This window comes from Neoarius graeffei, chromosome 10, assembly GCF_027579695.1.
Source record: "Neoarius graeffei isolate fNeoGra1 chromosome 10, fNeoGra1.pri, whole genome shotgun sequence".
Classification (NCBI taxonomy): domain Eukaryota; kingdom Metazoa; phylum Chordata; class Actinopteri; order Siluriformes; family Ariidae; genus Neoarius; species Neoarius graeffei.
The window spans coordinates 91,393,837-91,421,029 of NC_083578.1; the positions used below are offsets into that span (position 1 = coordinate 91,393,837).

General features: G+C 42.7%; 1 protein-coding gene across 1 annotated transcript in view; it reads left to right on the forward strand.

The window, feature by feature from the left end:
* LOC132893465 (voltage-dependent R-type calcium channel subunit alpha-1E) overlaps positions 1-26,335 on the forward strand; it is a 177,647-nt gene extending 151,312 nt beyond the window's left edge. Inside the window, exons 31-47 of the mRNA XM_060932628.1 lie at positions 404-568; positions 1,494-1,604; positions 1,992-2,072; positions 2,211-2,327; positions 2,565-2,630; positions 4,526-4,617; positions 4,734-4,902; positions 5,952-6,079; positions 7,100-7,196; positions 12,594-12,699; positions 12,887-12,994; positions 13,422-13,522; positions 13,666-13,772; positions 14,035-14,161; positions 18,573-18,714; positions 19,254-19,432; positions 19,965-26,335. Coding sequence (XP_060788611.1) covers positions 404-568; positions 1,494-1,604; positions 1,992-2,072; positions 2,211-2,327; positions 2,565-2,630; positions 4,526-4,617; positions 4,734-4,902; positions 5,952-6,079; positions 7,100-7,196; positions 12,594-12,699; positions 12,887-12,994; positions 13,422-13,522; positions 13,666-13,772; positions 14,035-14,161; positions 18,573-18,714; positions 19,254-19,432; positions 19,965-20,381 — 2,313 coding nt within the window. The 3' untranslated portion in view covers positions 20,382-26,335. The remainder of the gene's footprint in view (positions 1-403; positions 569-1,493; positions 1,605-1,991; positions 2,073-2,210; positions 2,328-2,564; positions 2,631-4,525; positions 4,618-4,733; positions 4,903-5,951; positions 6,080-7,099; positions 7,197-12,593; positions 12,700-12,886; positions 12,995-13,421; positions 13,523-13,665; positions 13,773-14,034; positions 14,162-18,572; positions 18,715-19,253; positions 19,433-19,964) is intronic.
* Positions 26,336-27,193: the final 858 nt, after the last annotated feature.

Genomic DNA, 27,193 nt, shown 5'->3' on the forward strand with positions numbered 1-27,193 from the left:
ACATTAATGTTTAATTTTAATGTTATTTTACTCATCACGTTTTGTGTTTTATAGAAAATAATCAACACTAAACAGTGAATTCATGTCAAAAGCCACCAGTTAGCATGGAGCAGATGCTATGTGCTATGCTAACTGGTGGATAATTTTCTGTATTCGGGTGCATTAGCATTACTGCTCAAATGCTAATTTAATTATTAAAAAAAGCTACTATATAAATGTTTCTTTCTTTGTTTTTCTTCTTTGACTTTTTCTTCTTTCTTTCATTTTTTATTTTTTGTCTTGTTCTTCTCATTCTTCATTTCTGATTTTATTTATTATTTGTTTTTTTCTGGTTTTTTTTTTGTATTCTCCTGGTTCATATTTTCTTCTTATCTCTCTGTGTGTGTGTGTGTGTGTCTTTCAGAGGGCGTGTATCGACTTTGCGATCAGTGCTAAGCCGCTAACACGCTACATGCCGCAGAACCGCCACACGTTCCAGTATCGACTGTGGCACTTTGTGGTGTCGCCATCGTTTGAGTACACGGTGCTGACCATGATCACACTCAACACCATTGTCCTCATGATGAAGGTATACACACACACACACACACACATGTTTCCCCTTGAAAGCAGAACTGTTTTAGGAATGTTTGAACCGCTCCAAACATTTTTAAAATAATAAAAAGCTGCTTATTGATGAACTGAAAATGAAGCTCACTGACGCTAACAAAGCAGAAGAAGGCTGAAACTTCTGGAACGTTCTGAAACACTAAAGCTGCCATTCAGTTATTCAGTATTTTAAACTGTTCTCTGATGTCCAAATAGAAGGTTTGTACAATGGCAGATTGGGGCGATTGTTATAAAATGAAAAGTAACTGTGCAGGAATATTTACAGAAAAACAATTTTTTTTAGTGAATTTGCTGCAGAGATTTGATTTATTTTTTTCACTTCATAAATCAACAAAACTCCCCCCCGTGTCCCTCTCTGTCTCTCTCTCTTCCCTCTCTGTGTCCCCCCCGTGTCCCTCTCTGTCTCTCTCTTCCCTCTCTGTGTCCCCCCCGTGTCCCTCTCTGTCTCTCTCTTCCCTCTCTGTGTCCCCCCCGTGTCCCTCTCTGTCTCTCTCGTCCCTCTCTGTGTCCCCCCCGTGTCCCTCTCTGTCTCTCTCTTCCCTCTCTGTGTCCCCCCGTGTCCCTCTCTGTCTCTCTCTTCCCTCTCTGTGTCCCCCCGTGTCCCTCTCTGTCTCTCTCTTCCCTCTCTGTGTCCCCCGTGTCCCTCTCTGTCTCTCTCTTCCCTCTCTGTGTCCCCCGTGTCCCTCTCTGTCTCTCTCTTCCCTCTCTGTGTCCCCCCGTGTCCCTCTCTGTCTCTCTCTTCCCTCTCTGTGTCCCCCCGTGTCCCTCTCTGTCTCTCTCTTCCCTCTCTGTGTCCCCCCGTGTCCCTCTCTGTCTCTCTCTTCCCTCTCTGTGTCCCCCCGTGTCCCTCTCTGTCTCTCTCTTCCCTCTCTGTGTCCCCCCAGTATTATTCGGCTCCTCCTGTATACGATGCTGTGCTGAAACACCTCAACACTGCCTTCACTGTGCTCTTCTCTGTCGAATGTGTTCTGAAGATCTTGGCATTTGGTTTTATGGTGAACACACACACACACACACACACACACACACACACACACACACACACACACACACACACCCCCTGTGTATTAAGATCCTTATCTATCCTTCGTCAGTAACCCAGCAGGTGTAATATGACTGAGTTTAATTATAGTTAGAAATGTAGAAACTAATTCATCATCATCTTACCCGATTGGATAAAGAAAATATCACACACACATTTTCATAAAATTTGCTGTGTTATTTTTTTCAGTCGGGATATTTTGATCAGATGAAGAGACATTACACAGTGCAACAAATATTACACTTAAATTACTGTAAGGTCGATAAATATAAGGAACGCTCACTGCTGCATAATGAAACTGAGGATTATTTATGTTTTTATGTTTCTTTACATTTTTCAGAATTATTTCAGAGACACTTGGAATATATTCGATTTCATCACAGTTCTGGGAAGCATCACGGAAATCGTGGTCGACCAGCAGGTAAGAAAAATAGCGTAGAGAAGTGATGTCGAGAAAATGTCAAAATGTTGTTGATTAGACAGTCACGTTTTATCGATTAAGTAGTTTACTTCATTTCCTTCTTTAACTACATTTGTGTGTGTGTGTGTGTGTGTGCAGTCAGCTTCCTTTAACATGAGCTTCCTGAAGCTGTTCCGAGCGGCTCGGCTTATAAAGCTGCTCAGGCAGGGATACACCATCCGCATCCTGCTCTGGACTTTCGTCCAGTCCTTCAAGGTCACTAATAATAATAATAATAATAATAATAATAATAATAATAATAATAATCTGCTTCTACAAGGTAAAACAGAATTATGGATAAAGTTTAATTATGGATATGAAGATTTGTTTTTATGCTGCAGTGCTGCGTCTTGTGCGTAACAGTGAACTAACTTCAATTAAACCAATTAATCAATTAATTAATACAGATTTTAATGTAAAAAAATGTTTGTTTTTTTCTGATTCTCTCCTCAGGCTCTGCCGTATGTGTGTTTGCTCATCGCTATGCTCTTTTTCATTTACGCCATTATCGGCATGCAGGTACACACACACACACACACACACACACACACCCCTGTGTTATGTTCTATCCCATCTCCTTGAGAACCAAGTCTACTTCAAGGGGGAGGAATGCAAGTGTCATGTACCTGAAATCTCCTTCTGTGAAGGGGTGGCTATGGATGAGGCCAAAGTGCCCACTGTGATGGAATGGCCTGTTCCCAAAACACTCAAGGACCTGCAAGTCTTCCTGGGCTTTGCCTGTTTTTACAGGAGGTTTATTTGAGCTTCAGTTCCATTATGACCCTCGAAATGCCTGGCTTGGAACCTTACGGCTGACAAAGGCTTTGCCAAACTCAAGACAGCCTTCACCACAGCGACATCCTGACCCATTTACACTCTTCAAGGTGGAGGTGGAATCAGGTGAGGCAGCTGTATTGTCAAGGTTTTTGGGAAAAGCCCAAACTCCATCCCGTGGCATTCTTTTCACGAAAGCTTTCACCTGCAGAGCAGAATTATGATGTTGGGAATCCTGAGCTGCTGGAATTCGAGCTTGTATTGGAAGAGTGGTGTCACTGGTTAGAGGGAGCTGTACACCCCTTCACAATATTTACAGACCACAGATAACTTGAAGATCTGAAGACAGTCAAGCGGCTAAACTTACGCCAAGCCTGATGGACCTTGTTTTTCACAAGATTTCATTTCACCCTCTTGTACCAAACAAGATCTGGAAATACCAAGGCTGACTCCCAGTCTTGTATTCACCCTGCCAAGCACCATGAGCAAGAACCCGAGTCCATTCTGTCCCCATCCTGTTTTATTCAATCCATAACCTGGGATTTTGACAAAGAAATCCACTCACTGAATTCTGGCCTCATGCTTTCCTGGTTGCACATTCGTTCCCCTGTTGCTCTGAGGCAAACTCATAACCTGGGCTCACACCATGCCAGCCGCAGGCCACCAAGCGCACATATCTGCCAAAGTCCAAGTATTGGTGACCAAATATGCTCACAGATATCCATCACCATTTCCTCATGCACAGCCTCTGCCCAAACCAACAGTCCCCATACCCTGCCTGCTGGAAAATTCATGCCAATGCCAGTGCTTCCTCAGCGCCCAAGTCACACATCATCATAGATTTCCTCACTGACCTTCCCGAGTCCCAAGGCAACACGACTATCCTAGTCATCATTAACCAGTCTTCCCTGTCCCTGCGCCTCGTCCCTCTGCCTGACCTGTCCAACACCTTTGACATGGCACAACTCCTTATCAGTTATGTGTATTGCTACTTTGTCCCTGAGGACATCATCAGTCACTGGGGCCCACAGTTCAAATCCAGGGTCTGGAAGAGCTTCATGGAGAAGCTGGGGGTCTCTGTGAGCCTAACGTTAGGCTGTCATCCACAGGCTAACAGTCAGTTGTAGATGACGAACCAGGAACCTGGGTGGTTCCTGCATACTTTATTTTATGAGAACCCAAGCAACCCTTGGGCTGAGTTCACCCAGAACTCCATCCACCACACTGCAACCCTCGTGACACCATTCCAGTGTGTGCTGGGCAATCAGCCACCTCTGCTCCTTATCCTGATGAAAGGATAACCCCACCCACAGTGGACCTTTCAGCCACATTGCAAAGTATACGCTGTGTTGCTTGAGCTCCAGTACCTTACCAAGCCTACTGAGTGTCATGATTGTGATTCTGGTTTTGACTCTAGTTGTAGTTTTGTAGTTTCTGATTGCTCTGCCTTGTTCATGTTGTTTGCTCATCGCCTGATTATTCACTACGATTCTGGATTATGTTTCAGATTTGTTAAACTGTCAAATAACTGTCTGTATTGCGATCGTATCTGCTTCAGCATCTGTCCTGTATTACTGTGTTGTGTCTTATTGTGCATTATTGTGTATTAATGTGTGTTGTTCTATTTTGTGCTCCTGCAGGTTTTTGGGAACATCAAGCTGAAAGGGGAAACTCACATCAACCAACACAACAACTTCAAAAGCTTCTTTGGTGCCTTGATGTTACTCTTCAGGTAAAAAACTGTGTGTGTGTGTGTGTGTGTGTGTGTGTGTGTGTGTGTGTGTGTGTTAAAATACAGCCATTTGAGCTACTCTAGTGCTTTTGACAATCTTCTCTGTGTGTGTGTAGGAGTGCGACGGGAGAGTCGTGGCAGGAAATCATGTTGTCGTGTTTAGGAGGTCAGGAGTGTGAGTACGACGACCAGTCTCCCCCCCCACCATCCGAACCTGATGGAGGATGTGGCACTGACTTCGCTTATTTCTACTTTGTCTCCTTCATCTTCTTCAGCTCCTTCCTGGTGCAACACACACACACACACACACACACATACACACACACACACACTCTTTTTATAGCATAATACCATACAGCACTGCTGAGTTCTGGACCCTGATTGGTTGTCAGGTGTTGATTAATTCTCTCTAATAGCAGCTCTGACAGTAGTGCAGGTTTACATTAATGCTCTCGTTCTGATACATCATTGTTTCTATAGTAACAGCTCGTTCACAGGTACCTGTACAGCAGACACTCCACTGATGATAAATAGATAATAATTGATCGGTAAGGGGCGGCGCGGTGGTGTAGTGGTTAGCGCTGTCGCCTCACAGCAAGAAGGTTCTGGGTTCGAGCCCCGTGGCCGGCGAGGGCCTTTCTGTGTGGAGTTTGCATGTTCTCCCCATGTCCGCGTGGGTTTCCTCCGGGTGCTCCGGTTTCCCCCGCAGTCCAAAGACATGCAGGTTAGGTTAACTGGTGACTCTAAATTGAGCGTAGGTGTGAATGTGAGTGTGAATGGTTGTCTGTGTCTATGTGTCAGCCCTGTGATGACCTGGCGACTTGTCCAGGGTGAACCCCGCCTTTCGCCCGTAGTCAGCTGGGATAGGCTCCAGCTCGCCTGCGACCCTGTAGAACAGGATAAAGCGGCTACAGATAATGAGATGAGATGAGATGATCGGTAAGGAGGCGTTTATGGAACCTGGAAGGAGTCTCCAGTGTCGGTGCTGTGGAACAGTCAGAGGTGAAGCTGGAACTTGAAGGTTTCCATCTTCAGCACAGAAGAGTTTACACTTTGTGGTTTCTCGGTAACATGACAAGCTGCGTTATGGTTGTTTTTTTTTTGTCTTATGAACAACAAGAGAGAGAATAAAGAGAGACTTTTGAGGGAATGACTGTTTATCGCTGCTATAAGTGACAACAGGAACCAGCTGCTCTTCCAGATGTTCCACAACAATAAATATAACTATAAACTGATAAAAAGTACATGTTGATCTTTAATAAATACAAATTTGTAATCATTGTGAAATTACTTTCTCTCTCTCTCTCTCTCTCTCTCTCTCTCTCTCTCTCTAGATGTTGAATCTGTTTGTAGCAGTGATTATGGATAATTTTGAATATTTGACGCGTGACTCCTCGATTCTCGGTCCTCATCACCTGGACGAGTTTGTGAGGATGTGGGGACAATATGATCGAGCGGCCTGGTGAGTTTTCTCTCTCTCTCTCTCTCTCTCTCTCTCTCTCTCTCTCACACACACACACACATACAAGAAAGCAATAGTGCCAAGGAAAGAGAAATAGAAAGATCACAAGTGTCTTAAAGACGTGTTTATCTTTCTGACGTTATGATGACGTTCATACGGCTGTTTTTGTATGTTCTGATTTTGCAGAGTGAACTTAATTACGTGATTAAATGTGGTTAGAGAAACAAGATCTGAGAGCTACTGCTATAGAGCTAACGTCAACATTAGCAAAGCTAACTCAGCAGCTGGCTAATGCAAGAGCTAGCTGGCTCGCTCAGCTAATATCGCTACACAGACACCAGTGTTTTATGCTAATCATTGCATCAAGATGAAGAAGAATGTAAGAAATATGGAAAGATAAATAAATAAATAAAGATTGGTTTGTGATTGGCTGAGCCAGTTTGTCTCAAGCTCCACCCCTTGTTGTGTGTGAGCATGTTTACACACAGAGAACAGAGACAGAAGAAATCAGCTGTGTTTATGTGAGACGGACTGTTCACTCATAGATCAAGAAAGAAAGAAAGATTAAATGGTAGAAGTAAAATAAAAGAAACAGAAGACATGAGGTAAAGAAAAGGGGAAGTACAGAAAGAAAGAAAGAAAGAAAGAAAGAAAGAAAGAAAGAAAGAAAGAAAGAAAGTGAATAACAGACGAAAGTGAAATGAAAAATGGAAGGCAAAAGAAGAAAGAGAAAGAAAGAAATGAATGAACAAATAGACATACAAGCAAAGGAAAGAATGAATAAATAAATGAATGAGTTAGTACAAGTTAGACTGAATGAAGTGAGGAAGTGAATAAGAATAACAAAGAATGAAGGAATGAATGAGTTAAAGAATAACTGAATAATTCAAAATAAAATAGATAGTAAGAGACTACATTACTTAAATCTGCAAATGAAAATAAATTGCATGAATGAATGAGTAATTAAGTTAATGAATCCCCTCCCCCACACCAGCTAATGATGTGTGTTTCCTCTTCCAGCGGCAGAGTTCACTATAAGGACATGTACAAAGTAGTGCGCACTATATCGCCCCCTCTGGGCTTTGGGAAGAATTGCCCCTACAGGGTGGCATGCAAGGTTTGGCTCCGCCCACAATATATGCTCCTCCCTTTCATCCTACCTTCCTTTCACCAAACTCTGCCCACTTTCCATATCTGGCCGTGTCTTCTTGTCTCCTTTTTCCTCCTGCAGGCCAAAGAAAAGCAAAGTCGAATTCTCCGTTCACACAGAAACAGGACGACCTGTTGGTCTTTAAGGGTCAATAACTGACTGGTGTTCTTTTTTGGACATCACGTATGATCATGTTTATAAATTTGCTTCATCGTAGCCAAGACAAGTTTGGAGTCCAAACATTTTTTTTGTGTCTGTAATTTGCTTCTTTAGCTTATCAAGTTTTTTTTTTTTTTTTAAACAAAAACAGTCTCTTAAAAAATTGCAAACTATTTGGATAGACTTGCTCTTATGCCCATTCGTGTTTCTGTGGTCAAACGGTTCTCTTTAATCGACTTTCAAAATCCTTCAGGTTGTCTCGCGATGTCTTTGGCTGTCCTGTGGACTGATTTCTCTCCTCACACATTTCTATGCTAAAGCAGCATAGAAAGATGTTACGCTGGGTTTTTCCTCCTTTCCTCTTGACAGCTTAACTGACTTTCCCTTTTTCTTTTCCCTTCACCTTGTATTATGTTTTCTTCCTCTGTTCCATGTTTCCCCTTTTCCCCCCTCCTTCTTTGTGGAAATGCTCTGTCCTCCCTCCTCCTCCTCCTCCTCCTGTTCATCACACTTCACTCCTCGGTGGTGCCCCCAGTGGTCGTATTCACTACACTGATATGTACGAGATGCTGACCTTCATGTCTCCGCCGCTTGGCCTGGGCAAGAAATGCCCCTCCAAGGTGGCTTATAAGGTAGAAAATGTGATAATTAATTTGGAAAACCCAGTCTAGGGCTTAGTCTACCATGCAGTCAGGTCCAAAAGTCTGGGTCACGATTTAATCATATAGAGGAATGTACTAAATTAATACAAATATCAGGTATTGATCATTTGTAAGAAATATCAGAACAAGAAGAATTTGGGATACTGTAAAGAGGTGTGTGATGGAGCGAGACCTGAGGCACTGTAAGGAAGGATAATTAGGAGATCAATCAGGACAAGTGAAAACTTGAAGAACTAGGGGGAGGAATACTACAGGAACAAAGGACACAAAAGAGTATTAGGAAAACTGTGAGTACTGGGGAATTGGAAACAGTGATGGTAGGATAATCTTGGTAAAGGGATGGGAAAACCATGGAGAACTACAAGGTCTTGGGTTCTGGAGCAAAACCACAGAACAAAAGTGGACTGTGGATATAAACAAAGATGATGGGACACAAGGACCAGAAGAACCAAGATGAAAAAAAAAAGTCAAAATAGAATTAAGGGAACAAGGAAGACAAGAGGCAACTAGAGGAATCTGGGGAACATAGGGACCTAGTTTTAAGTAGGGCAAGCAGGAAAATTATAGGAACATGAAAAAGTGGGATAAACTAGGGAAATAAGATGACCCAGGGTAACGAGGAAAATAGGGGGAACTTGTGGAACGGGGAAGACAAAAAGAACTTCGGTAACTAGGAAGATGAAGAGAACTTGAGGAATTAGGAAGAGGGAGACAATTTTGTCAGTTAGTAATTCACAGATAACTTAGGGAACTAGGAAGCTGGCAATAATTTGGGGAATGAGGAAGATAGATGTTGACGAACTATGAAGATGGAGAGAACTGGGACACTGGGTAGATTGTGAGAATGTAGGCAACTTGAAAGATGGAGAAAGCCTGGGGAACTAGGAAGACTAAGAAAACTTAGGGAACTAGTTAGATGGCAAGAGCTTGGAGAACTAGTAAGACAGAGAGAACTTGAGGATCTAGGTAGAGAGAGAAAACTTGGTCAATTCATAAGACATTGATAACTTGGGGAACTAGGAAGCTGGCAATAATTTTTGGGAACAAGGAAGATAGAACTTGGGGAACTGTGAAGATGGAGAGAATTGGGGCACTGGTTAAATGGTGAGAACGTAGGCAACTTGAAAGATGGAGAAAGCCTGGGGAACAAAGAAGACAGAGAGAACTTGGGAAACTCAGAAGACAAAGAGAACTTATGGAACTCGGAAGAGGGAGAAAACTTTGTCAATTAGTAAAATACGGATAACTTGGGGAACTAGGAAGCTGGAGAGAACATGGGGCACTGGGTACATGGTGAGAATGTAGGTGACTTAGAAGATGGAGTAGTCTAGGGAACTAGGAACTAGTAAGACAGAGAACTTGAGGAACTAGGTAGAGAGAGAAAACTTGGTCAATTCATAAACATTGATAACTTGGGGAACTAGGAAGCTGGTAATGATTTGTGGAACTAGAAAAACAAAATTTGAGGAACTATGAAGATGGAGAGAACTTGAGGCACCAGGTAGATGGCAACTGGGTAGATGGGGAACTAGGTAGATGACAAGATCCTGGGGAAATAGGAAGACAGAGACAACTTGAGGAACAAGGAAGATAGAGAGATCTTGGGGAACTAGAAAGATGGCAATAACTTGGGTAACTAGGAAGACAGAAATAACTTGGATAACCAGGAAAATGGAGAGAATCTGAGGAACTAGGAAAACAGTGAATGGGACTGAATGGCTCAGGGGGATGGATACTAAAAAGACTAGGACAACTCGGGAACTATAAGCGCTATGGGAACCAGGGGACTGGATAAACTACTGGAGCAAGGAAAAGTGGGACAAGCTAGAAAAAGAGAACAACTTACTAGAAGGTCTACATGACTACAGAATCTGGAAAGTCATGGATCTGTGAGGAGAAAATTTGACATGTCTTTGGTACCTGGTAAAATCAAACCAGGACTTGTTAGAGTGCTTAAACTTTTGGTCCTGACTGTAGTTTTAATTAATGATCACAATTTTATTTGTATTCGTAGATTCAGTGATATCATTCCTTGCCATTGTGTTTGTTTTTGTCCTTTTCAGTGTGCATGTCTGCATCCTGCTGTTTATTTAACTGTTTCTTTCAATTATAAAACCAGGGAAGATACAGAACAAGGGGCTCTAGAACTGGGGCAACAGGAAGAACTAGAGGTATTAGGAAAACAAGAGCACTAGGGAAACGAGTAGTAGATGAACCAGATGAACTGGGGAATACGAGATTTTGATAACTATGGAAACCTGGAAGATTATGAGTTCTGGGAAATGACGACCCACAAAGAACTATTCAAACCAAAATAACAAGATGAAATATGAGAACCAAGTGAGCTAAGAACATACATTAAAAATTACACTACATGATTAAAAGTATGCACTTGACCATCACCCCATACATGCTTGTTGAACATCCCATTCCAAAACCATGGACTTTAATATAGAGCTGGTCTCCTTTTCTCTTCTGGGAAGGCCTTCCACTAGATTTTGGGGCGTGGTTGTGGGATTTGTGCTCATTCAGATACAAATAGGACCACAGGGAGAATAGCTAACAGAAATGTCAAGCTAATTGTGGATCCAAATAAAGTCAAAGTCAAGTCAAAAGCATTAGTGAGATCAGGCCCTGATGTTGGTGAGGAGGTCTGGGGTGCAGTCAGTGTTCCAGTTCATCCCAGAGGTGTTCAGTGGGGCTGAGTTCAGTCAGGGCTCTGTGCAGGACACTCTAGTTCTTCACTCCAACCTTCACACACCATTTCTTTATGGAGCTCACTTTGTGTACAGGGGCATCATCATGTTGGAACAGGTTTGGGATTCTTAGTTCCAGCTGAAGGGAAACTGTAATGCTACAGCATGCAAAGATATTCTGGACAATTCTGTGCTTCCAGGTTTGTGGCAAGTTTGGCATATGGGTGTGATGGCCAGGGGTCTACATACTTTTGGCCATCTGTACTACATGTAGGACCTCTCAAAGATAGTAGACACAAGGGTATTGGACCAGTGATTGAGACCAGACTGGGGACAGAGACAAAAATCTTAGAGTGACTAAAGGAACAAGGACAACTAGGGGAACTAAAAGAAACAATGAGAAATAGGGAAACTAGAGGAATCAGGAGAACTAGAATAAGGAGAATTTGGGGAACTAGAGGAACTGGAAGACTCAGGAATGACTACAGGAACAAGGAGAAGTCGGACTAAGTAGCAGAACAAGGAAAATTAGAGGAACTAATTGGAAAAAGTAGGAGAATTAGATTAACAAGGAGAACTAAGAGACCTTGATGAACAAAGAGGACTAGGAGAACTTCAAGTCAAGTCAAGTTTATTGTCAAATATGCTCTACATGCTCGACATCCAGCACAGATGAAATTTCAGTCCTCTCTGACCCACGGTGCACACAGGCAATGCAATAAATAAAAAAATAGAATAATTGAAATAAGAATAATTGAAATAAACAATACAAACAGTATAAACACTCTAGATAAGAACTAGACAGACTAAACACTCATATAAAAATTGGAGCAAATAAACAGTCAAGGGCACTTGAGGTAGAGCAGGTAAACATGAAATAAGCAGTATAAACAATAAACTAATAGCTGTTAAGGTGAGGTAGTGCGGAATAGTGCAAATGAGCGAGGTAAAGTGAAATGTGCGGTCCCTGAGTTCAGTGTGTTAATGAACGTTGAGAGTGTGTGTGTGTGTGTGTGTGTGTTGGGGGGGGGGGGGGGGGGACTTGAGGAACAAGGATAACTCAGACTAACCAATAACTATGAATAACTAACAGAACTATGGGACCAAGCAGAACTAGTTGCTACGAGTGGAACTAGGTGAACTAGAGAAAGTAGATGATCCAGATTAACTAAAGTAACCCGGAGGAGTAGGGGAACTAAAGGATAAAAAGCTCCTTGTGGCTGTCTGTTTTCTCAGTGTGTGTGTGTGTGTGTGTGTGTGTGTGTGTGAGAGAGACTTCTGAATTGTGGGTGTGGCTCTATTACCCCTTTATGACCAACAGGGAACGGGTTCTTGAACTGGTTCCATTCAGATTATTTGAATCTTGGTGCTAGCTAGTGAATCAATCCACGTTTTCACCAGTTTTGAGTGGAACTGTTGTAATCGAGGATGTGTCATGAACAGAGGGCGTGGCACAACGAGAGTAAACAGTCATTGCAAGATGGCAGTGCGCATTGATTACCTGCAAGCTTTTGTTCTGTTAAATTGCAGATATTTGGTTTTGGTCCATTTTTTTCTGAAGATGTTTCCTTTTCCATTGCGTACTCCATTGCTGCACTGTACTTCCTCTCCAAACTAATGACACACCCACTGATGTCATCACGGTTCATGCTGGAAAAACCAACTATATTTTGTTCCACCTGGGAAACAACTTTTCAGGTTCTGAACCAGTTAATTTGTGCTCAAAATGCTCTGAATGGGTCAAAATTTGGTGCGGGAACCAGAACAGAACCCGTTCCCTGTTGGTCAAAAAGGGGCCTATGTGTCTCCATGGTGACGCGCTGTTGTGTTTCCATGGTGATGCTCAGAGGCTGGTGCTGATGAACATGCCGGTGGACGCAGAGATGACGGTTCACTTCACATCCACTCTGATGGCCCTGATCCGCACTGCACTGGAGATCAAGATTGCACGAGGTTTCTGTGTCTCTCTCTCTCACACACACACACACACACACACACACACACACACACACACACACACACACACACACATACATACACACACACACACACACACACACTTATTCAAGGCTGGATTTACAAAGAACTAAAATGTACTTCGCACTTAGCTGCTGCGGCGTGTGTGTATGGGTGCATTTAGGTGGAGAAGACCGAGGACAGATGGACATTGAGCTTCAGAAAGAGATCAGCATCATTTGGCCACATCTCTCCCAGAAGACGCTGGACCTGCTCGTGCCCATTCATAAAGGTCAGAGGTCACAGCCCTGATCATTCATATCTCCTTATACTCAGTGAACTGGAGGTAGAATTTACTGGAAGAAGGACAGCGAGGAGAACAAAGACACTGAGGAACATCAACAAAACTGAGCAAATGTTTACAGAATGAACTGAGAAACTTAGTGTAATTGGTTTTTATATATTATATAAAACTTTATATCTTAAAATGCTCTCAAATAACCAAAATATTCTTAAGATTACATCCACCCCCCAAAGACTTAATGGTATATTCTGCTCAAAATAATGACATGGAAAACATTATTACCCCGAGACACGTTTTCACAAATTATACACAACTTTGTAAAAATGTAATATTTTAATTATAATTGTAATTTTTTTAATTTGTTTTAATTACATTTGATTTAATTTCTTTAACTTTTTTTCTGTTTCTTCTTCAGCGAGTGACATGACGATTGGGAAAATCTACGCTGCCATGATGATCATGGATTATTACAAACAGAGCAAAGCTAAAAAACTCCGACAGCAGCTGGAGGAACAAGTACACACACACACACACACACACACACACACACACACACACACACACACACACAGAATTTATACTCAGCTTCTTCTATTGGTGTATATTTAAACTGTGTGTGTGTGTGTGTGTGTGTGTGTGTGTGTGTGTGTGTGTGGCAGAAACACGCCCCGATGTTCCAGCGCATGGACGCCTCATCGTTACCGCAGGAAATTCTGTGCAGCGCTAAAGCTCTGCCGTTCCTCACACACAGCGCAGGAAATGCTCTGTAAGTACACTGTGTGTGTGTGTGTGTGTGTGTGTGTGTGTGTGTGTGTGTGTTACACAACCATCAGCTCATTAACACACACTTGACAGGGATAAAGTCGGTGTTTTATTGATTTTCATCAACTAGAGGTGTGTTACAGTGAGCAAATAAAGACCACACACAACTGTGGCTTTGTAATTTCTTCCAGAATGTCTGTCTGTTCAGGGTCTCGGGTGTGCATGAGTTTAAAGAGAATTTTAAAGAATTTGTTTTGTGTTCTCAGGACGAGAGGAGGTTTCGTGGCATTGAGTCCCATTTCTCCTCAGGAACTGTTCATGCAGCCAATCACACCTGAGCAAGAGGAGGAGGGGTACACACCCCACTACAGACCTCAGCACTCTCCCATCACGGTAACACACACACACACACACACACACACACACACACACACACACACACACAGAGTCACATGTAAAGAAATACTGTAAAAATAATGAAATGAAATGTTTCAGCATTAAAAAAATACTATAAACAGTAATCAGTGAGCCATAATAAATGAAACAAAATCAGTATTTGGTGTGAGACGACCCTTTGCTTTAAAAATATAAATCTCCGTCTGAGGTCCAGTGAATGCAGTTTTATGCAGAAATGATCTGTAGGTTTTCCTGAGCATCTTACAGAACCAGCCCCAGTTCTTCTGGACACTGACTGTCACACTCACTTCTTCATTCTACAACCCCAATTCCAAAAAAGTTGGGACAAAGTACAAATTGTAAATAAAAACGGAATGCAATGATGTGGAAGTTTCAAAACTCCATATTTTATTCAGAATAGAACATAGATGACATATCAAATGTTTAAACTGAGAAAATGTATCATTTAAAGAGAAAAATTAGGTGATTTTAAATTTCATGACAACAACACATCTCAAAAAAGTTGGGACAAGGCCATGTTTCCCACTGTGAGACATCCCCTTTTCTCTTTACAACAGTCTGTAAACGTCTGGGGACTGAGGAGACAAGTTGCTCAAGTTTAGGGATAGGAATGTTAACCCATTCTTGTCTAATGTAGGATTCTAGTTGCTCAACTGTCTTAGGTCTTTTTTGTCGTATTTTCCGTTTTATGATGCGCCAAATGTTTTCTATGGGTGAAAGATCTGGACTGCAGGCTGGCCAGTTCAGTACCCGGACCCTTCTTCTACGCAGCCATGATGCTGTAATTGATGCAGTATGTGGTTTGGCATTGTCATGTTGGAAAATGCAAGGTCTTCCCTGAAAGAGACGTCGTCTGGATGGGAGCATATGTTGCTCTAGAACCTGGATATACCTTTCAGCATTGATGGTGTCTTTCCAGATGTGTAAGCTGCCCATGCCACACGCACTAATGCAACCCCATACCATCAGAGATGCAGGCTTCTGAACTGAGCGCTGATAACAACTCGGGTCGTCCTTCTCCTCTTTAGTCCGAATGACACGGCGTCCCTGATTTCCATAAAGAACTTCAAATTTTGATTCGTCTGACCACAGAACAGTTTTCCACTTTGCCACAGTCCATTTTAAATGAGCCTTGGCCCAGAGAAGACGTCTGCGCTTCTGGATCATGTTTAGATACGGCTTCTTCTTTGAACTATAGAGTTTTAGCTGGCAACGGCGGATGGCACGGTGAATTGTGTTCACAGATAATGTTCTCTGGAAATATTCCTGAGCCCATTTTGTGATTTCCAATACAGAAGCATGCCTGTATGTGATGCAGTGCCGTCTAAGGGCCCGAAGATCACGGGCACCCAGTATGGTTTTCCGGCCTTGACCCTTACGCACAGAGATTCTTCCAGATTCTCTGAATCTTTTGATGATATTATGCACTGTAGATGATGATGATCTGTTCAAACTCTTTGCAATTTTACACTGTCAAACTCCTTTCTGATATTGCTCCACTATTTGTCGGCGCAGAATTAGGGGGATTGGTGATCCTCTTCCCATCTTTACTTCTGAGAGCCGCTGCCACTCCAAGATGCTCTTTTTATACCCAGTCATGTTAATGACCTATTGCCAATTGACCTAATGAGTTGCAATTTGGTCCTCCAGCTGTTCCTTTTTTGTACCTTTAACTTTTCCAGCCTCTTATTGCCCCTGTCCCAACTTTTTTGAGATGTGTTGCTGTCATGAAATTTCAAATGAGCCAATATTTGGCACGAAATTTCAAAATGTCTCACTTTCGACATTTGATATGTTGTCTATGTTCTATTGTGAATACAATATCAGTTTTTGAGATTTGTAAATTATTGCATTCCGTTTTTATTTACAATTTGTACTTTGTCCCAACTTTTTTGGAATTGGGGTTACATACATACATACATACATACATACTGGTATATATATACAGTGCTGAGCGTAAAAAAGTACACCCCCTTTGAAAAGTAACATTTTAAACAATATCTCAATGAACACAAACAATTTCCAAAATGTTGACAAGACAAAGTTTAATATAACATCTGTTTAACTTATAATGTGAAAGTAAGGTTAATAATATAACTTAGATTACACATTTTTCAGTTTTACTCAAATTAGGGTGGTGCAAAAATGAGTACACCCCACAACAAAAATTACTACTTTGCATGGCCTCCATGATTTTTAATGACAGCACCAAGTCTTCTAGGCATGGAATGAACAAGTTGGTGACATTTTGCAACATCAATCTTTTTCCATTTTCAACAACGACCTCTTTTAGTGACTGGATGCTGGACGGAGAGTGATGCTCAACTTATCTCTTCAGAATTCCCCAAAGAAAATAATTTCTTTACACCACAAAGGTGAAGGCTACAAGAAGGTCAGCAAAGCTTTACTTATCAGTCAGAATACTGTAGCAAAAGTGGTACAAAAATGTAAGAAAGATGGAACTGCAACCATCTCACAGAGACATCCAGGTCGTCCACAGAAGTTAACACCTTGACAGGAGCATCTTCTGATGAGAAGGGTTGAAGAAAATCAGCATGCAAGTTCACTGCAGTTATCTAAAGAAGTAGAAAGCCAAACTGGGGCGACTATTTCCCGTGACACAATATGGCGTACACTGCAGAGGAATGGCATGCATGGATGCCGTCCACGAAAGAAGCCTCTCCTAAATCCCAGGCACAAAAAAGCCCGCCTAGAGTTTGCCAGGGCCCATGCTGACAAAGATGAAGACTACTGGGACTCTATACTCTGGAGTGATGAGACCAAGATAAATGTTTTTGGAACTGATGGTTTCAAAACTGTATGGCGTCGCAAAGGTGAGGAATACAAAGAAAACTGCCTGGTGCCTACAGTGAAACATGGTGGTGGCAGTGTCCTTATGTGGGGCTGCGTGAGTGCTGCTGGTGTCGGGGAGCTGCATTTCATTGATGGCATCATGAATTCACAGATGTATTGCTCTATACTGAAAGAGAAGATGCTACCATCACTCCGTGCCCTTGGTCGTCGTGCACTTTTCCAACATGACTAAACACACATCTAAAGCCACTGTTGGATTCCTGAAGAAGAACAGGGTGAAAGTGATTCAGTGGCCAAGTATGTCTCCTGATCTGAACCCAATCGAACACCTATGGGGAATTCTGAAGAGACAAGTTGAGCATCACTCTCCATCCAGCATCCAGTCACTAAAAGAGGTCGTTGTTGAAGAATGGAAAAAGATTGATATTGCAAAATGTCGCCAACTTGTTCATTCCATGCCTAGAAGACGTGGTGCTGTCATTAAAAATCATGGAGGCCATGCAAAGTACTAGATGTAGTAGTTTTTGTTGTGGGGTGTACTCATTTTTGCACCACCCTAATTTGAGTAAAACTGAAAAATGTGTAATCTAAGTTTATATTATTAACCTTACTTTCCCGTTATAAGTTAAACAGATGTTATATTAAACTTTGTCTTTTCAACATTTTGGAAATTGTTTGTGTTCATTGAGATATTGTTTAAAATGTTACTTTTCAAAGGGGGTGTACTTATTTACGCTCAGCACTGTATAGATACATCACACACACACACACACACACACACACACACACACACACACACACACACAGAGCTGCAGTCAGAATTGGTAACAAAAGACCAAAATTCAGTACTTCCATGAGGAAAGTTCCTGGTACTCAGCGTCGGGTCGTTCACATGTCTGAGACAGAGTTTATAATAAATCGAACAAGAGTCTCGTAAATCGCCAACATCACTGTAAAAATAAACCGAGTTGTAATTAATACATTAATCACTGGTTTAATTTCACATAACAGCTTCACACTCATTAACCAACAGCTCATAGAATAGCCCTTGATCCAGCGCAGACTTATTTTACAGTTTCATGTTGTTTTTTAAAGATCGTGCTCCAACAGTTCCTCATGTGCACAACTTAATTCAGCTGTGATACAAAATCGAGGCCATGTGACGGAGGGATAATGATCCGCCTCAAGCTCAGTGAATATTGGTGAATAATAAGTGAGATGAAGTCGAGGTCGAGGTTACTGTTCCCCGAATGAAACAAAGAAAGAAAATCAAGACAGAAAAAACAAAGAATGAATAAATTTAAAAATTAGTAAGAATGATAGGAGGGTAAATGTTTTTAAAAAATGAAAGAAAGCAATAAGAGTTTTTGAATAAAAGACAAAAGAAAGAATGAGAAAGGAAAAACAGAAGGAAAAACAAAAGAATAAAGCTAAAATGTTAGAATGAAATGAAGAAGGATGAAAGAAATAAGGCAATAAATAAAGGAAATGAAGGAAAGATGAGTGTGGGCTGTGAGATGAGGAGGAGAAGAGGAAGCAGTGTGAACAGAACTCTTCCCCTGGTGTTCCACAGGTGAACTCGGAGAAGAAGCTGATGAAGCGCTCATTCTCCACCATCGGAGATCAGTGTGTGAATGGTGTGTGGCAGGAAGAGTTCTCTCTGGAGAGAGTGAGTCCTGATCGCCTGGAGAGACCGCGACAGCGCAGCTTCAGAGGTCAGAGGGCACAAACCTCACACACACCATGAAACACTGATGAGTTGTGAGTGTTACTGACCTGCGGAGACTTCAGCGACGTTTAAAATAAGGATAATAAAAATAACAGTCAGAGGTGAAGCTTCAGGACAGACAAGTTTACGCTTCTCTGCAGATAAACTGCGATGCTTTTCTCTTTTTTAAGTTCGAGAGAGAAGACAGAGAGACTGGTGAGGGAACGAGTGTGTCACAGAACATTAAATGTAACTGTAAATGGATAAAATGTACAGTGTCATTCTTTAATGGATAAAAAAATGTACTTGGAAATCTACTGTGGTGTAATACACACGCGTGTGAAAAGACTGTCAGATGGAAGAAGGAAATAAAGAAAAAAGAGAGAAAAAAGGTTGACAACTGATTGAGATGCAAAAAAGTGGGCGGAGCATCAAGGCGAGACAGCTAATCAGTGAGTGACAGGATGCAGGAGGTGAACTTAACTTGAGTGGTACTGTGTGTGTGTGTGTGTGTGTGTGTGTGTGTGTGTGTGTGTGTGTGTGTAGGCGTGAGGTCGAACTTCAGAGAGCCGGTGTGTAAGGAGAGAGGACGCTCAAAGGAGAGGAAACGCCTGCTGTCACCTGATCCATCACGCTGCAACTCTGAGGAGAGAAACCAACCAAGAACACACGACATACAGCACGCACACACACGCTCACCCAGCGAGGGGAGAACACACGCCCAGGTACACACACACACACACACACACACACACACACACATCCAGCGAGGGGAGAACACACACACACACATCCAGCGAGGGGAGAACACACACACACACACACACACACACACACACACACACACACAGGTACAAACACATACACACAGGTATATATACACACACACACACAGCGAGGGGAGAACACACACACACACACTCGCACACATCCAGCGAGGGGAGAACACACACACACAGGTACAAACACATACACACAGGTATATACACACACACACACAGCGGGGGAGAACACACACACAGGCACACACACACACACACACACAGCGGGGGAGAACACACACACAGGCACACACACACACACACACACACACACACACACACACACAGCAAGGGGGAGAACACACACACACAGTGAGGGAGTACACACATCGGTGTATATACACACACAAGGGAGAACACCCAAACAGGTACACACACACACACACACACACACACACACACTGATTGCTTGCTTATGTTTTTTCTCCGTTTCCAGGGTGACACTTCTGAAAGTCCACTTCCTGCTTCCTCAGACTCCAGGGGGCGTCGCCAGCTTCCTCAGACACCCTCCAGGCCCCGCCCACACATCTCCTATTCACCTCTGGTGTGCCGCAGTCACCTGACCACTCAGGATGGCCAATCACGGACACAGTCTGCCTTAGAAGGGGTGGGGTCTGTGTTAAGCCCCACCTCCCCGCAGCGCTACACCTCGGAGCCGTATCTGCCGCTGCACGATGACTCCAACAGTCCAGAGGAGATGCTCACTTTTGAGGCTGCCATAGCAACCAGTCGAGGGCGTGGCCATGTCGTAAGCTCCGCCCCTCAGCTGCGTCACACGTGGCAGATGCCTAACGGGCATTTCCGCAAAGGCTGCGAGCTCCTCAGTGACACGGACGAGGACGACCGCTGCTAGAGATGGTGGGGTGGGAGTGGGCGGAGCCTCGACATGAGCCAATCATGTCTAGACATTTCTTACTGGCAATTTGTCCAGGACATTTCAGAAGTGCACTGCCAAAAATGTCACAAGGCAGAAACGTGGCGCATCTGATTTCACTGAAGTAACAGGAGTGGAGCTTAAGTTCAATTTCATTTCGCCAATCGTGAACTTAATCACATGACATCATTACAGGCGTTTAGCTAAAGATCACTAAGATTGCTAAGATCGCTAGTCTGCTAGCAAACACGTCGACTAGATGAAAGACACACAGTTAACAGTGACAGAACATTCGCTGAGCTACTACTGAACATCCGAGTGCAGGAGGAGGAGGAGAGCTCATTAACAAACAACATCTCATTACCAGTAATGTCATGAGATCATCAGCTATTGGCCAAAGAAATGCAGCTTAAGCTCTGCCCTTGATGGCCTGTCAGAGAGAAAGAAAGAAAGAAAGAAAGAAAGAAAGAAAGAAAGAAAGAAAGAAAGAACAGAATGATGGAAAAAGAAAGAGCTTATTCAACAAACCCAAAAAATAAAGAAAAAAAGCACATTTGTGACAGAAATAAAAGAGAGAAATTTGATGTAAGGAATAAATGAAGAAGGGAGTGAAACAGAACAGAAGAAAGAAAGAAAGAAAGAAAGAAAGAAAGAAAGAAAGAAAGAAAGAAAGAAAGAAAGAAAGTGTGTTCAGCAGGATGCGGGCGTTTTATTGTGTGATTTACTGACTGATATCTGGATGAAGAACACTAAAGTCAGTGTTTTCAGTTCATCAGAACGAAGGAGCGACGAGCAGGAAGTGTGCTGGCGTTATTTTTTACTTCAGCAGGATGACGTTCTCCTGCTGGAGCTCAGATACGGAACAGGAGGAAAAAAACACTCCTGAAGATCTGCTGATGTTCCTCCTGAAGCTGTTTGATCATAAACTCACTCAGGATCTCCAACTCCTCGACAGAGGCTCAGACGTTTAATCAGCAGCCAGTGGATCAAGAGAGTGTGTGTGTGTGTGTGTGTGTGTGTGTGTGTGTGTGTGTGTGTGTGTGTACAGTGTTTACCTGCTCTGTATGCTGCAGTGTGTAAATTCTTGTGTTTCTGATCATCAGAGTCTCAGTGGCTCCGTTTACATGCAGAGATTCTCATCAGTCCGGAGCTTCTGATTGGTCGGCTGCTGTAAAGTATTATGACATCATAAGCTGGCAGTTAGAATTCAAATTTATTTTGTTTCAATAATAATAATAATAATAATAATAATACCTCAAATCAGGAAAAAGTTGGGACAGAATGTTGAGTTGAAATTAAAATTAAAACTGAAAATTATTTGTAAATAATCTTTGAACTGTATTTCACTCAAAACAACAGTACAGGTTCGTCATTATATTTTTCATTTCTAAATTCTCTACCCATTCTCTATTGGGGTCAGAGGGGACACGCCCTCTTCTTCCACAGCCACGCCTTTGTAATGTGAGCAGAATGTGGTTTTGCATTGTCTTGTTGAAATCTCCCTGGAAAAGACGTCGTCTTGCAGGCAGCAGATGTTGCTCCAAAATCTCAGTGGACTTTTCTGCATTAATGCTCCATCACAGAAGTGTAAGTTACCTTCGCCAAGGGCACTGACCCAACACCATACCATGACACCCTGGCTTTTGGACTCGTTCCTGCTAACAGTCTGGATGGTCCTTTTCCTCTTCAGAGCACACGGCATCCATTTCTTCCAAATACTGACGAATACTGATCCGTCTGACCACAAGCCACATTCCCACTGTGCGATGGTCCAACCCACAGCCCATGTGGTTCTATCAGCTGGAGATGAATGATGGTTCTTGATGCTGTCTGGGGGATCAGAGATCACAGGGGTTCAGATTAGGCTTGAGCCCTTGAACTTTACACACTGAAACGCCTCCAGATTCCTTGAATGGTTTAATGATCTTCTGCACCGTAGAGGGTGAAATATCCAAATCCCTTCCTGTCTTTCTTTGAGGAACATTGATTTTAAACATTTCAATAATTTTCTCACAGATTTGTTGATAAACTGGAGATCCTCGGCCCGTCTTCACTCCTCAAAGACTCGGCCTTTCCTGGAGACTGATTCTGTACCAGATCGTGATTACAGTCACCTGTTTCACATCACATCATTATTTAATAGTTGTACCTCATTACTCGCCTTAAATTTCCTCGTCCCAACTTTTTTGGAATGTGCTGCAGGACTGAAACGCAGGAATGGATGGATATTAACAAATGAAATGAAGTCGACCAACAAAATATGAAATATCTCGGGTTCATTCTGTCTGTAATGAAATACAAGTCAAAGTACATTTACAAATCACTGATTTATTTTTTTATTTGTATTTTTCACACCGTCCCAACTTTCTGTTTACATCACGCTGGGATTCTGGTGACTACGAGACAAAGACTCTGATTCAGAAGTGAGCCGTTTCTATGGAAACACACACAGAGCTTTAACATCACACTAATTTGCCGAAATAAAGTGAAGCTTTCAGAAAATTCCTCAGTGGTTATAGGGAGGGAAAGTAATCTCATCGCCCCCTACTGGATGCGTTCCAGCCTCTATGGCAAAATGAATGGGAATATCTTTTCAAAAAATTACATTTCGGGTTACACTTCAAAGTTAAGACAATGGCTTCCATATGTTGTGCATGTCGGACAGCTCTATCGATCCTGGTGATCATACTTTATTTTTTCCACCGATTTGAATTGTTTTGAATGTTTTTTAATAAGCTGATCAAAGACTACACGGACCCGACATCGCGTATGTGACGTCACCGCAAGTCTAGCACCTTTCCAAATCTGTAGCAGGTAGCGGCCGGCGAGCAGCCTACATCAACATGCCCATTTGTATAGCGTGGTTGGTGGAGTATTTCTGTACCAATAAGAAATGCATCCCTCATGGGGATAACCATTACAGATCAGATAGCTAAGCCTACTGCTGACGTAATGAGCCACTCTGACTAGACAGTTTGGTTGTAGTCCGTTTCTGACAGGTTAGGCGCAATTTCGATCTTTTAAAAGACAGCGAAATTTCACCTGATACTTTCACAGTTAGTAGATAATCCCAACATATACAACATATTTTTTTGGGGTGTACAAGTTCCACGTCATAACTTCGTGGGATCTTTTTAGAAATCGGGTCTATGGGATTTTCAATAGTACGGCTCTCGGCTTAGGAACGCTACCACTAGGATCATGCCTGTGAAGATTCTCAGTCATCCAGGTCATGGTAAACTGTGGGCACAAAACCCAGCTGTTTTCAGTGACTCACAGGAGGACAGAGAGAATCAGCATTCCATTGATCATCCTAACGGGCAATCCATTGATCATCCTAATGACTCTCGAGGCCGTTCACATCCAGCCCCCAGTGACCCACACCAACAGGATGACTCAATGACACCTTAGATGAGCTTTTCATCCATGAGAGGATAAATACCTGATGCTCCCTACCAGTCAGACAGAACTGAAGAAGCCTTTCGGATGAGAGGTGAAACGTCTTCAAGAATCTTCAAGCAAGTCCAGTTGCTCTCTTTTACCACCCACAGTTTACCACTAGGATCACTCACTACGTTTACATGCACATAGAGAGAATCGAATTTCTGCCGTTGCTCGACTGAAATCGAAGTTCAAAATGCCATGTATACACCTTAATTCGGCTGAAATTGAACCGAACTTGATTTCTCGGAATCGAGCTACACGACCTAGATTATGCGATTTCTGCCGAGCTACTTTGTGCATGTATACCCTATCGAGCTAGTTGTCGAGCTACTTCCGGAAGTGACAAGTGACGAGACCACAAGCGGGAAACACAACAGCCTCGGTCGGCATGACAACAGTAGTAGCGAGCAGCAGAAGAGGTCAGGAGGAACAAACGGAGAAGAGAAAATGGCGATGTAGAGCTCTCTGAAGTGTGGGTGGAGCACAGAGGACGGCAGGACAAAGCTTCTGGTACTAATAGGCTTTTTATTGTCAGACTTTTCAGTTTAACAGCCTACTTTTATTCTTGAGAGAAAAAAAAACACACACACACACACGCGCGCGCGCTGTGTTCTAGTCCCGGGATGAGCTCTCCCCTCTGCTCTCCCTCTGCCTCCTTAAATAGGGCGCGGTTACTGGGAAGACACACAAACAGGTTAATTACCGTCAGGTGTAGTTATTCTGCCACTCACCTTCCCTGGCTCCGCCCTCCTGTCACAGACCGGCGCTTGACCACGCCCCCACTGCCACAGGCAAGCAGAAATGTGCACTTCTGGAGCAATGAGGAGACAGAGTTCATGCTCATTCAGCTTAAGGAGTTGAATATATTAAAATTCATGGACAGGAGAAAAACGCGCAATGGAGAACATGAACTGATAACTTTGTTTACACTCTTGAATAGCTCTTCTTCATGACGACAACCGGAAGTGTACCAACACGATGGGGCGTGTTGCGCCACCTGTGGCTCGGGTGCACAATGCACCTCACACAATAGCCCGATTTCAGTTGTGTGCATGTAGGATTGGATTTCTCTGGCACCCTGCTGGGACCTTCACCTCGATTACCGACAGCAGCTCGATTTGGATGTGCATGTAAACGTAGTCAGTGTGTTTCACTTTCCCTCCCTATAGACAGAAAGAAAGAAAGACCTTTGATGTTTGACACCTATGAGAAAGAAAGAAAGAAAGAAAGAAAGAAAGAAAGAAAGAAAGAAAGAAAGAAAGAAAGAAAGAAACCTCAGAAGGAAGTGATGAGACGACAAATGGAAGATTAAAGTCAAGGAAGGAAAAAGGAAGCAAAAAATAAGAACAGAACTGAAAGAAAGATGTGAGCGAGATTTCGTAATGACCTCCATTCTGATGTGATGTAAACGCACTATTAGTGTCACTGTTGCCATAACAAGGAGACGCACATCCTGCAGTAGTGTAACACGTAGCTAACGTTAGCCATGTTCAGTTGCCCCATCTCGAGTTATTCCATGGATTAAACACCTCTTCTGATTGGACAGGAATGTTCCTCCGGACCACCATCACTCTGTTCTTTCAGCTCCTCGGCGTAAACGTAGCGGCTGACACGTGATCGGAATGACCCGATAAACAACCCTTTAACTGCAGACGTGATTTTGGCGAAACGTCTCGGCTGTGTAACAGAACGGAACAGAGATTTATGTCACACGCTGAAAAGCCATGTTCTAATGTAAATAATCTCAAGTGTCTTACAGGCGTGTGTTTATCTTTCCGTTATGATGACATTCCTATGGCTGTTCACGTACATTCCGATTTTGCAGAGTGAACTTAATTACGTGATTAAATGTGGTTAGAGAAATAAGATCTGAGAGCTACTGCTATAGAGCTAACCTCAACATTAGCAAAGCTAACTCAGCAGCTGGCTAATGCAAGCGCTAGCTGGCTCGCTCAGCTAATATCGCTACACAAACACCAGTGTTTTATGCTAATCATTGCATCAAGATGAAGAATGTAAGAAATATGGAAAGATAAAAGATTGGTTTGTGATTGGCTGAGCCAGTGTGTCTCAAGCTCCACCCCTGGTTGACCATGTGACATCACCATCACTCAGCTAAGTCAGGATGTGTGTGTGTGTGTGTGTGTGTGTGTGTGTGTGTGTGTGTGTGTGTGTGTGTTTACACACAGAGACAGAAGAAATCAGCTGAGTTTGTTTTTATGAAAGAAAGAAAGATGAAATGAAAGAAGTAAAAAAAGAAACAGAAAACATGAGGTAAAGAAAAGGGGAAGTACAGAAAGAAAAACTGAATAACAGAATAAAGTGAACTGAAAAAATGGAAGGGAAAAGAAGAAAGAAAGATGGATTGAATGATAGAACAAAGTAAAAAAATGCAAGCAGCTGAAATGAGGAAAAGAGAAAAGAAAAAGCTGAACAGAAAAAAAAACAAATGGAAAGAAAAGGCAGAAAAGCAAAGCAAAAATATAGACAAAAGGAAAGAATGAAGAAAGAAAGAAAGAAAGAAAGAAAGAAAGAAACAAGAAAATGAATAAAAGAAAAAACTAAAATGATAAAAAACAAGGGAAAGAAAGAAGTGAAAGTGAGCATATTATTAGAAATACTAGAAAAGCACTCAGAGAGCGCAGACCTCCGCCAAGAATCCTTTAAAAAAAATCCGGGATCCAGAAGGTGATCCGGATTTTTTTTCTTCTCCGTGCTCTCACGGAAGGTGGTCGCATTCTCTGTCTCTCCCTTCCCTTATCTTTCCTGCTTCTGCTGTCTCGTCTGTCTAGTGTCTATACTTCTGAGAGACTCTTTCCACACTGCTCTCCAAACTAAAAACCATGGAATTGATAAACTGGTCTCTTCAAGCAATTGACACAATCTTCTCGACGAGAAGCCTGGGTTCGGGGGAACCAGCCTGTCCTGCCGGAACGTTCGCAGCTGGCTACACAATGGACGCGTGGGAGAAGTGGCGGGTTGTGTGCCTGGTGGTTCTTTCTGTGGAGGACATTGAAGACATCTACCTATTCGGAACCATGATTGCAGGACTTTTGCTGATTAGATTAGGCATTGCCCTGGTTCATCGAGGAAATCAGAAAATGGTGACAGCTGCTCAAAGCCCCATAAAACTGCCCGACATGATTGAAGTGGTGGGCAGAGCTGTTGGCTCTCAGACTGTGGCTATTCAGAACTTGAACCGCAATATGGACATCATCTTGGAGAAGCTTTCGGCTTTGCAGAGGAAAATTAATTTGGGGGACCAGTCTGGACTATCAGAGTAGGCGTGTAAAGGAGTGCGGCTGCTCGACCCAAAGACCAAACAATCTTATCTGTTTTCGGCTCTC